This window comes from Atractosteus spatula, chromosome 19, assembly GCF_055471065.1.
Source record: "Atractosteus spatula isolate fAtrSpa1 chromosome 19, fAtrSpa1.hap1, whole genome shotgun sequence".
Taxonomy (NCBI): Eukaryota; Metazoa; Chordata; class Actinopteri; order Semionotiformes; family Lepisosteidae; genus Atractosteus; species Atractosteus spatula.
Genome location: NC_142724.1, coordinates 2,864,199 through 2,876,366, shown reverse-complemented (window position 1 = coordinate 2,876,366; position 12,168 = coordinate 2,864,199). Strand labels below are relative to the sequence as shown.

General features: G+C 51.6%; 1 protein-coding gene across 1 annotated transcript; it reads left to right on the top strand.

Annotated features, from left to right (window-relative positions):
- Positions 1-1,599: 1,599 nt before the first annotated feature.
- On the top strand, positions 1,600-11,048 carry actr5 (actin related protein 5). The gene is made up of 9 exons (XM_088937507.1): positions 1,600-1,982; positions 2,562-2,800; positions 3,882-4,051; positions 4,437-4,654; positions 4,841-5,005; positions 6,374-6,481; positions 7,048-7,187; positions 8,745-8,877; positions 9,460-11,048. Exons 1-9 carry the CDS (start codon positions 1,605-1,607, stop codon positions 9,784-9,786), a joined length of 1,878 nt encoding a protein of 625 aa, XP_088793633.1. The 5' UTR covers positions 1,600-1,604; the 3' UTR covers positions 9,787-11,048.
- Positions 11,049-12,168: the final 1,120 nt, after the last annotated feature.

The following is a 12,168-nucleotide window of genomic DNA, read 5'->3' as shown; positions in this document are numbered from 1 at the left end:
GCTTCTTGTGCCTCTGGCTGTGTGTGGTCTGCGCCTTTAACAGTGAACGGAACGAACAGTGGCTGCCATTACACCTGACAACAATTGGCACAATGGCTGTTATTGAAGCGGTAGAGTATCCCAGTGTTAATAGTTATTTTAAGGCTGCTGTTGTGCCACTGATTCATAAACAACATCCAGCCCTGGGATTAAGCCTGACCTCAGTGTATCACGTAGTGGGATGAGAGGCAGGCAGGCATGCCCTCACACAAACTGCAGAGGAAATAGCTAAGCAGCCTTGACCAGCAAGGCTAAACAGATGTAAAACTGTAAACAGGAAGGGGGGGCTTTTTATATCATTGGAAATGGCATCAGAAATCCTTGAGAGGCACACCAGCGTCGAAGCAGAAACTGCAGGTCACAGACTCCTGCCGTGCCCGACAGGAGCACAGGAGGGATTGAAGACAGGAGCGTGTCAAGCTGTCCGTGCCGGGCGAATCCGAGCGGAAGCGATGTTTTCCTTGGGCTCCAGGACAAACCTCCCTGGGATTCACCCTCTTCGTCTGAGGGTGCCGGGATGCTGGTCATTCGTTTCCTCTGTAATAACGGTTTAAAATTAGCGTGCTACCGCAATGAAAAGCATTTTCGCAACAGCATTGTTTAAATGTTGGTGAACTGTCGTCTGGTTCGGGGTTTAGGGTTAATCGTTCCAGTTTTTTCGGTGCTCGGAAGCTTCACAGTGTGAAAACTCTTTTGTGCATTAACGGCAACATCTCATCTCAACTCCCCTTTCACACTTGAAAGGCTGGTTAAGACGCCACCTGAGTCTTAAGTTACAGGCGGTCTAAGTATGTAATTAACTGTATAATTAAAATACATCTCATTGGATTCCACGGTGTTTCAGAGGTTGCTTTAGCATTGATAATGTAAATGTCACTGAAGACCATCAGAAAAGTCCTGTGTTTGCCTAACTATAAGTATAAGGTTGGAACAGAAACCCAGCCCTCAAATCTTAATTTTGCAAGATTTGAATGCTGCTATGTTCACATTTCAACTTGTTTCAGTTACAATTTATTATATATATATTATTTTACTAGAGCTGCATATCTTTAAAATGTGAGGTATGAATTGGCCATTTCCTTTTTTATTTTTGAAAACGTAAAATCGGTTAGAACACATTTCCAATCTTACTGGAAATCTAATTTTAATGCAAATCCTGACCTAAGCGCAGCCGTTAATACAGTCCAGACCACATGCTATATAAAACCTAAAACCAAACAAAATCCTTATATGATTCCTTATATTTATAATTTTTTTAAACAAAACGGTTGTGTAATTTGTAAAAGTAATTCAAATTATCGAAATGTTCTCTTACATTTTCTATAACGTTGCAATTCACTTTTTTAACAAGAATGAATCTAGATGTTTAAAAGGTACTACGGTATTTACGTTTTAAAAAACAATACTCGTTACTCCTGTAAAATGCAATATCGTGAGGAGAGGCGAACTGATGGAGTTTCAGAGAGTTTAAAAACTCGATTAAACTCATAACACCGACAGAAGGAATTCGGATCGTTGCAGTCGCCGTGCGCCACCCGGACGTATTTTGAAGTCACACGTCCAAGATGGCGGCGCCCGCGGCGGCTAAAATCTTCTCCTTTCAAGATTACCGGGCGGTGCCAGACCCGGTTCTGGAAGTCAGCCCCGAATGCCTGCAGCCGTCGCCGGTTCCGATAGTCATAGACAACGGCTCTTTCCAGACGCGGGCCGGCTGGGCCTGCGCCGGGGACGAGTTTTCCGCTCCTCGGCTCCAGTTCAAGTCCGTGGCGGCGCGCAGCCGCGGGGCGGCCCGCAGCGAGACCCAGATCGGCAACGACATCCCGAACCTGGAGCCGCTGCGGTGGCTGCTGAAGAGCCAGTTCGACCGCAACGTCGTGGTCAACTTTGAAATCCAGGAGCTCATGTTCGACTACATCTTCATGCACCTGGGAATCGCCACCGAAGTGAGTCAGGCCGTTTGTCTTTCTTCACAATTCATACATGTCATAAATGTATGCTTTGTTGATTAAACCACACAGAAACAAATGACTGCCTTTTGTCTTTCACTTGGGCCTAATATTAGTTTTCATATTCCTTATTAGGACATTACGGTTCACCTGTGTTGACTCGGGAGCACATATGGGTCGCACTGTATCTCGGTTTGCTGGGCACGGCGTTGCACAGTAACAGCATCCTCAATCGTAAAACTGTAGCTGACAGGATCACTTCTTGCGACTTATTACATTTCTAAAACGGAAAGCTCAGAGTACTAAAGCGATGCTTGCAAAACAATCTTCGGATTTTTCACGTCAAATATTAGACGGAGCCCTTTTCATCCACGTATGTGTTTGTGGTTTTTTTTTGATGCCGGTGCAGTGCAGTTGTGTTTTTCAGGCATGTGGTTTCATAATGTTGGCTTGCAAGGTGCCTGTCCCCCCCCCCCCCCCAGAACCCTCCTTTCCTCTGCAAACTGTTCTGAGACGACCAGGCCAAAGTAAGGAGCTGTGCGAGAGTGTACCGGGTGTTTGTCGCTGTCCTGGCAGGGTTGTGTGGAGCACCCCATCGTGCTGACCGAGGCGCCCTGCAACCCCCTTCACTGCCGGCAGATGATGTCCGAGCTGCTGTTCGAGTGCTACAGCGTCCCGCGGGTGTCGTACGGGGTGGACAGCCTCTACAGCTTCTACTACAACAACATCCAGCGCAGCCTCTCTCCCCCGCACACCGGCATCGTGATCTCCTCTGGCTACCACTGCTCGCACATCCTGCCAGTCGTCAACGGCAGGTAAGGCGCAGGGGCCACTCTCTCTCTCTCTCTCCTGCGGCTTGAGGATCTCTCTCTCTCTCTCTCCTGCGGCTTGAGGATCTCTCTTTTGTGTGGAAAAGCCCCTCACTCCCGGTCCTGCTGGGGATTGTGGAGCAACAGGGGCTTCTGGTTCTCTTAGTGGCCCTTTCGATGGTATCGATCATTTGATTCAGTCGATCTTCATTGCTAGAGGTTTCAGCTGTGGTGACATGGAGGGGTTTGCTCCGGATGAACTGCGGGCCCTGGAGAGACAGAACACTGAAGACCTCGATGTGCGGGTTGGACCCGTCTCATTTGAGGCCTTTCTGACGTTCTGTGTTCTCTAGAAATAAATCTTCAGTCTCTAGGAGCAGGAGTCTTAGTCTAGATGTTCTCAGACAGTAATAGGTAACACTGGTTCTTGAATGACGGGGTTCCTGCAGGGTTTAAAGATTTACTGCAGGGTTTACTTTTTAATTAACAACAGGAAAACATGGCTCTTTTCTTTTCCTTTCAGCATGGAATACACCTCTTTTTTTAAGTATGATCCTAGCTGGTCTCTTCAGGTGTGATTAACAGTTTTAATTTGTGTGCTGTTTTCTCTACAACTAACCACTGTCAAAGGAGAGCCAAAGTTTTTGTTTTCACCTGGCTGGTCATGATGGTGATGTTTATTTTCCACACTCTCTCTCTCCAGATGGTTAAGTTAATTAAAAGCCTGATTGTCAACACATGCACCTACAGTACGTGTATAATAGTTTGCTTTTCCTAGTACTTTCTAAATTGCAGAAAAAAATAAAGTTTTCTTGATTGACTTGTGCTGTCAAAGTAAATCCGGTGTCTCCAGTCCATGTGCAGGAGGTGAGGTGTGTCTGCGTGTTTTCTAGCTCTAGCTTAGAGCAGCAGGACCTGAAAAAATGCAACAAATTGGTCCAATTAAGTCATTAAGGAGTGGATTTAGGTGGTTGGCAGCAGACATGGAGTAAAAACCTGATGAGATGCTGGCTCAACGAGCTCGGAGACCCCATACTTGCGTCCCTAGGTGATACGAGAGTACAGCGTGTTTTTTTTTTTCTCGCAGGCTTGACGCCCGGAACTGCAAGCGTGTCAACATGGGGGGCAGCCATGCAGCCTCGTACCTGCAGCGCCTCCTGCAGCTCAAGTACCCTGGTCACCTGGCGGCCATCACCCTGAGCCGCATGGAGGAGCTGCTGCACGAGCACAGCTACACCGCCCTTGACTACCAGGAAGGTCAGAGCCCAGAGTCGGGGAACCTGGTGCAGCCATTCGCGATCTTTAATTGTTTAATTCATCCTCAACAGGGGTTGGTTAAGCAATTAATCGTCTGTTCATTGACAAAAGATCAGTCGCACAAGGAAATGGAAAGGAATCGGCTGAAGTTGCTCGCTCTTGTTGTAGATACAGGGCCAGCTCTTGTGCTAGGGATTGCACTATTAATGCAATCCTCCGCAGGTAACAGAATGATGACATGAATAACCAGGGCTTTGCAGGAACATGACTAGAGCCTTGTGGTATTGCATTAGTTGGACAAGACGAGCATAAACGTTGCATAGAAATAACTGCTCCTGCCGCTGCCATGAGCTTTGCTCAGCCTGCTCTGCTGCTTCCCCTGTAGAACTGGAGCGGTGGCGCTGCGCCGATTTCTACGAGAGGGAGGTCCACCGGATACAGCTGCCCTTCTCCTCGAAGCTGGCGGGCAGCACGCTGAGCGCGGAGGAGCGCCAGGAGAGGCGCACGCAGCAGCTGCGCCGCCTGCAGGAGCTCAACTCCCGGCGGCGCGAGGAGAAGCTGCAGCAGGATCAGGAGCGGCTCGAGAGGCTTCTGACGGTGCAGGTACAGCGGCGGCCCGGCGTCTAAACCCGCCCCAGCACGTTACTGACGCACATGGACGATCAGTACCAGGCACTCCTGCACAACACTACACCCTACATACCTGCAAAGTCCACTTTGTCCACTTGCTGCTCGGCAACTTCTAGACCTGCAGCACGGTTTCTCGTTTTGTGCGTTCCTCCTCTCCAGGAGCTCCTAGAGGACGGTCTCCTGGACCAGTTCCACAAGGCCCTGGTGGAGCTCAACATGGACTCTGCAGAGGAGCTGCAGTCCTACATCAGCAAGCTCAGCCTGGCTGTGGAGCAGGGCCGGCAGCGCGCCCTGCAGGCGGAGGGGCCCGACAGCAAGCCAGAGGTGAGGACGGCTGCGCACATGCTCCAGCTGCGCACAACACAGCAGTAAAATACAATCCTGCTGCGCATGGCAGAGCGGCGACGCATGCTCCAGCTGCGCATGGCAGAGCGTTGACACATGTGCCAGCTGCGCATGGCAGAGCGGTGACGCATGCTCCAGCTGTGCATGGCAGAGCGGTGACACATGCGCCAGCTGCGCATGGCAGGGCAGTAAAATACAAGCTAGTTGCACACCGAGGAGAAAGAAATAAGTGTTTAGGAAAGTTTTCCACAAGCAGGGTGGTCGCTGCTATCCAAGCAAACATGGGTTTATTTTTATCACTTAAGTACTTAATGCAACAAAGCTGAAGAACTTGAAAATATCCCCATGCCAAGTGTTACCACTGCAGAAGCCTCTCATCTAAAAAGAGTCATAAAATGAAGAAAAAAACGAATCCCCTGACTCTGTATCTGTTGATGAGCATGATGCACTACCCACCTCAACCACAAGGTGGGGCCATATATCACTGCAATATGGAGGGAGCATTCCTGTCTGTGTTTTAATTTTAATGGGACGTTGTTCTTAAGATAGAAATAACCCCATTCCCCAGTGGTGCCTGTGGTTAAACTTATTGACAAAAAATGGCACTTTATTTTAACGACACCCTTTCTTTTTTTTCGTTGTTTTCGTAAAACTGCGACCGTCTGAAGTGAAGCTCATCTTCTGGTTTAAAAAGGCAGAAGCGGGTGGAGTGTAAGACGAGCTGGTGCACAGTGCCCCCTGCTGTCCGTGACCGAGCCCTGCACCACCTCTGTGTCGGGTCTCTCAGCTGGTGAACCCCGGCTCCTCTCCCTCTCCCTCGCCAGTCTCCACTGCTTCGGCTCACTTGCCAGTTTGGTCTCATTGTCTCTGATTTTGTTTTTTGAAACCCCAGTGGTGACGAGCCTGAAACGGAAGTTAGAAGTCATTATTCCGCGTACTAATGGGGATTCGTTTTCATAAGAAACATCATGCCCCTTGTTTTTTAAAACCCTTCATTCAGCTTCCATAAAGCAGCTTTTTAATTTTTTTCCAGTAATGGGAACGCTGATCTAACCGTTAATAACCGTTGCTAACCGTTGTAAGTGAAATTCCCAAACCTGTGATTAGATGCAAGATGAAGATATTCCAATGGGCAAAGTCTTGGGTCAATCAAGGCTTCAGTTATGCAGTGAAGGTGGGGTGGAATGAAAAGCAGCAGGTGTGAGGCTCACCAGGACCAGCACTGGGCACCACTGCCTTACAGGAAGGCCCTGGCGTGGCTCGGGTTGCTCAGCAGTGCGGCACGGTGCTTTAGGACCCTTCAGAGTCGTTGTCGTGTTGGTACAGTCCTGTACCTCTGTCCTGCAGACCCCTGAGCTGGAGCAGTCCATGGAGGAGGGGGACGGTGTGGCTGAGCTCGAACCCGAGTTCAGTGAGGACCAGCCCGAAGCAGACAAGCCTGCTAATCCTGCACAGGTAATGAAGCATTTTATGGGTATACATAGCATTTGTTCTGATTGACCTATATGCTTAGTAGACATTTATTCAAATATATTTTAAGGAGAGAGTTTTTTGAAGTATATATATGTATTAAATGTTTATAAGCCTTCATATATACTGTGCATGTAATGACCGACATAAACACTTAACAAATGAGTACTGGAATTGATGGCATTAGTTGCATTTCAGTATATACAATGTATTTATAAACATTCTTTCCAGTATTTGCTATCGATATTCAAAGACCCAGAGAAGAAGTTGAGTTGAACCAGGACCAGAGGAAACCGTGTGGGAGTGCTTTTAAAATCAAGAACAGGAGGCGCTTCTTTACACAAAGGGCTGTGGGGGTCTCGACCCAGCTGCACAGCCATGTTGTTGAAGCCAGTACCTTGGCTTCTACCAAGAAGAAGTGTTGTGCCCCTGTGTTGATGAGATCCTTGGTTTAATAAGCTGCTGTCTGCCAGACGGACCGAACGGCCTGCGCTCCTTTGAATCTTTTCTTACGGTCTCATGTCTTCCTCCCACTCCTGCCTGCCCGCCAGCCTGTGTTTAACCTGGCAGAGTATCACCAGCTGTTCGTAGGCACGGAGAGGCTGCGTGTGCCGGAGATCCTGTTCCAGCCCTCCGTCATCGGGGAGGAGCAGATGGGCGTCATGGAGACCCTGCAGTACATCTTGGACAGGTGGGCATGTGCATGCACTCCCCCCCCCCCCCAGCTGCTGCAGCTCTCATCAGCGGCCTGCCATAGCCGCAGGGCTGCGTCGCACTGCGCTGCGAGCACACAAGCGTGTTCCTTCGTGCTGGCTCGGTGCAGCTCACAGGGGCTCTCCGGTGCGCCGGCTCTGTGTCACGGACACGCACGCACGCTGTCCCGCACTGCCTCTACGCTGCAGACGCACAAGCTCTGCCTCTGCACTGCAGACGCACAAACGCGCTGTCCCGCGCTGGCTCTGCTGTGGCCAGCCACATGCAGACTTGCAGCATTCCTTTCTTTTTCAAGGTTTTTGCTCCCAGCGGGGGAAAAAAACTGTTCACAGGTTCCTGATTGTCCACCTAACAGGATGCAAACTAAGCAAATCAAAGGAAAATGCATGTTTTGCATCTTTACTGTACTGGGGAGATAGAGATGTAAGTGCAGTAGATATAGACATAGAAAAAGCGAAGTGTTGCCATGGCTGCAAAGTCCTTCTGTCATGTTACTCTGTGAGCCTTGTGAGGACCTAAGAAACCATTACTGCTTCTTTTTTTCTTCCTCCTCTTATCTCTTCTGTAATCGTTTTGAGCTCAGGGCTTTTGCTTGTCATGTATGGGGCAGGTGGTTCTGTGCTCTCTGGGGACTGGTGCTTTTCATGAGGGGTAAGAGGGAATGGGATCAACAAACCAACCGTGAGCCACTGTCATCAAGGAAGAATACCAGTCCTCTAATGCACAGAATTACATTTCTATCAACACAGATTTAAAGGGAAACTCAATTTTAGATTTAAAGGGAAATGCAAGTGAGATCAATATAAATTTAACAAACCTAAATGCAAATTCTAAAGGAAACACAGCAAAACATGACATGAAAAGTTGATGGGGGGGGGGGGGGGAGCCGTGTGATGTATAGGTCTGTCGATCTTGGCAAAGGCGCAGGCATCGGTGCCCTTAGGAGCATCTGAGTTGTTTAAGCTGCAAGAGCCGCTCTTCCCAGCATCCCTCTGTCCGTCCCTCAGCAGGAAGACACTTATTCCTGCTGAGGCCCGTGGCACCCTGGGAGCCTTTCAGAGAGGCACGGGGTGCAGGGAAGGCCTGCGCCCTGGAGGGGGCGCCAGAACATCACTCTCTGGGTTCAGAAAACCAAAAACCAGGGCTCCTGGGTGGTGCAAGGAGACACTGTGCTGTAGGCGTTGCTGTCCATTGGATGAGAAGCTATATCCAGCTCCCGACTACTTAGTTGTTAATGACCCTATAGCACCCTTGGCCAGGACAGGGTTATTAACTGAAGTCCACTTCAAACTGGCACAGTTTAGCCTCCCTCCGTTACCTCCTTAATCAGATCTGTGGAGTGGTTTCACACGGCTGCCACTCTGCGCCAGCAGTCCCACTTCGGGGCGCCCTCTTCAATGTGAAAGCCCCCTATCGAGTTTTTGTGGCGGGGGGTGGGGGTGAAAAGCGAAACGAAGGGCCTGACGACACGCCCCACAAAGCAGTGCCCTCACGTCGCCCTCAATATCAGCTGTGGGGGTTTTTTCGGGTGCAGGTACACCCCGGAGCAGCAGGGGGCGCTGGCGGGGAACGTGTTCCTGACGGGAGGCAACCTGCAGTACCCCGGGATGAAGGAGCGAGTGGAGAGAGAGCTGCTGGCGATCCGGCCCTTCCAGTCTCACTTCCAGGTACGGAACGGAGGCCCCTGGGGGCTCCGGGGAGCGGCATGCCGTGTGAGAGTTCGGGTCCTGGCAGGGCGTCAGGGTGGGATTGACATTGAAGGCCAGGGTTTCACCATCCCCAACATCCATCCGTTTTCTGGCTGCGTCTTCCCATTCAGGGAGTGAGCGGGGGGCCGGAGCCTATCCCGGGAAGTAGGGTACACCCCGGACGGGATGCCAGTCCATCTCAGGGCACACACGGACACACTCGCACCAGGGCCGGTCTTCCCGGAAGCCAATTTACCTACCAGCACGTCCCCACCGCCCACAGCTGAATCGCACTTTCATAGACGGGGTTACCCGCTCTGACTCTCTGCCTGATAGGGTGGTAAGAATAGTTGTGGCGGGAAGGTAGCAGCTGAGCGAAGTGGCGATGGGCTGAGGTGTCTTCACGGTACCGTATGGGTGGCTTGAATCGGAGCAGAAAGCAAGGGTGTCTTAAACTCCGACGGAGTTCCAGTTTAAGCAAGGCGCTGTCAGGTTTGTAATAACCGCAGTGAATGTCTTCGCTGGGGATTTGCAGTGTCTTCTCTGCCTCGGCCTCTCTAGGTGACCCTGGCATCGCGGCCGGCGCTGGACGGGTGGTACGGGGCCCGGGAGTGGGCCCTGCGCCATGCCGGAGGGGAGGAGGGCTGGGTGACCCGGAAGGACTACGAGGAGAAGGGCGGGGAGTACCTGAGCGAGCACTGCTGCTCCAACACCTTCATTCCCATCAGCGTCGCCAGGCCGCCGCCCCGGGCTGCCGACCCGCCCCCGGCAACCGCCTCCGTCACCGCGACGACGGTCGCCGCCCCTCCGGCCACAGCCTCGGCCCTGGTCTTGCCTGCAGCTGCGGCCGCCGGCGCCCCACTGGCGCAGCCGCGGGTTCTGGCATGACCGCTCCCCCTCCGCAGCCGTAACAAACTGACCGGTCAGAGCCGAGCCCTGAGGCCCGGAAGCCAAACACACCCCTAGCAACCGCCTCCATCGCTGCGGCAACACGGGGAGCACAAGCCATCACAGCTGCCGTAAGAGAGAATAGTGCTGCAACAAGTCCCTCACCATTGGCTGTGATCTACTAGGAAGTGGATGAAGGTGTTGGGCTCCTAACACAGTGTCAGGGAGCCATGTGATCTCTTGCTGGGTTAGGCCACTAGGCCACATTCCGCAGTGTGGCCCCGCATCTCGGTTTCAGTCCCAGCGTGCGTCGGGGAAATATTGATGGGGAGCCTGTGTGTCGAGACTGCAAGGGTGGGGAACCTGCAGCCATTGTGGATCCTTTGAGCTGAAGCACTATGGCGGCCCTGCTCCTTCCAGCACCTCTCTCAATGATGCACCACGTTGTAAAGGAAGACGGAAGTAACTTCTCTTTTTTTGTACTTTTAGTATTTTGCCATCTTGTAAATACGTTTCTGCAGTCTTACCTTAAAGTGAATGGTGCCGTTTTAATAGGAATTCCCAAGATCCGAGAAAATCCCTGCAGATGGGGTGGCTTGTTTATTTATTAGACCGGCAGGTTCACCCTGGCAGTGAATTAGCAACGTCTGAATTAGCAACGGACCAATATTCAGAAAAACGGGCGCCGGAGTGAGCTGATCTTCTCCTTGCCTCTCCCATTTATAACCACCCCGTTATCGGATTCATCCCGTATCAGAATCTGGCTCTTCCTGATGAGTATCCCAGTGCTTATCGTGGACATACAGGACACAAGTGGGGCTGCTGAGAGAGGGGCTCTTGAGAACATTCTGACAAACAGATTTTTCTATTCTATCCATTTCTAAATGCCACCTCTGTGAATTGATGACAGATGTGAGGGCCCTGGCCGTTTCTCAAACCGAACGCCTCGATCAGCACCCTGGAGAGGCGCTGCTGTCGGTGCCCTCAGGGACGATTTTAGTAAGCGGACCCCTGACGCCATCTGGAATCGATCCGCCGCGTGGCCCGAAGAAAAAATTGGCGTTTCCTAAGGGCAGCTGCGCGAGAGAGACGGCAGAAGGGAATTGGAGCCATTGTTTTAATTAATCTGCAGGCTGTCGATTTCCGGATCGATCAATGCACGTCCCTTGCAAAGTGTTCAGATGTCTTGAAAAGAATCTATCTATTTTCCAGTGTTGGATTGGTCCACGATCCCAATAAAAAATGATTTTTAGTTTTGCAAACCTCTTTGTTTCGGGCTGGTTTCTGTAACGGAGAGGCAGGGAGAGGGATAGTGGGTCTTGGGCCCAGCGGGACGGGGGTTGGCAGCCACACTTGTGCCTGTCTGAGTGGGTGCCAGTGCGGAGGCCGGGTGGGGAGGCAGCGCGATGCTGGTGGAGAGCTGAAGCCGTGTGCTCCTGGGCTTTCCGCGCGTGGCCACAACTCCTTCTGCAGTCTGGAGTGACAGCGCTGCAGCGTGGGCGATGGGCCCTGGGCGGCGCTCTCCTGCTCCCAGCCTGCCGCGCGGCCTTCCCACAAGCCCCTCGCCCCCTCTCCCTTGTCCGCCTGCCGCTCCTCTTCCCGTTGCAGCGGGTCGCACGTGGGTTCGAATGCGTCTGCAGTCCCCCGTCCCGATGGTCCAAGATCGTATGCACGGGTTAAACACTCCCTCCCCCTCAGTGGGCCGGGGGGGGTGATCCGCAGTGCTCGCCCTGAGGGATCAGGTGAAGCCCAGTCGTGAAACCACTTCCCCAGGCTTGGCAAGTGGCTCTGAGGCCTCCTCTGCACCCATGCTGGGTGCCTTGTGAAGCAAGAGAGATGGGTGTTGATGAGAAGGAACAATCGGAAAGTGCTTTCTGCTCTCTGAGCAGCTGGGAGCTGTACTGAAGGGCAGCGTGGAGTGGGGTTGGGGTGGAGACTGCTTTTCAAAAGAAAGTCATGACATTTCTGGTGTGGAGGATTTTTTTTCAGGTTTTAATAACTGTATACACCCTCTTGTTAATTATAAAAGATAATCCTCTCGTTATATTACAAGATAAAAACTGCTAACTGTAATGGATTGGAGAGGCGAGTGCCTGAAGAAGACTACACAGCTTATGTTCTGCAGTGTTTCTTTACTGTACCTTCCAGCATGGAGTGAGCCTTCCCTCGTTCAACTGCAGTGGACTCCTGGTTTCAGAAGTAACTTCCCCAACACCCCACTGCTAATGGGGTGGTGTGAGGAAGGAGATGGTGCAGAAGGAGGCTGGGGGCAGAGAGTGGGCTCTGTTACAGCTGTATAGGTGACAGGCTTTAGAGAACTCAGGAATGGTAAGACACAAAGCCTGCTAGCCTCCTTGCAGAGGGGTTATTAACGAAGCTGTG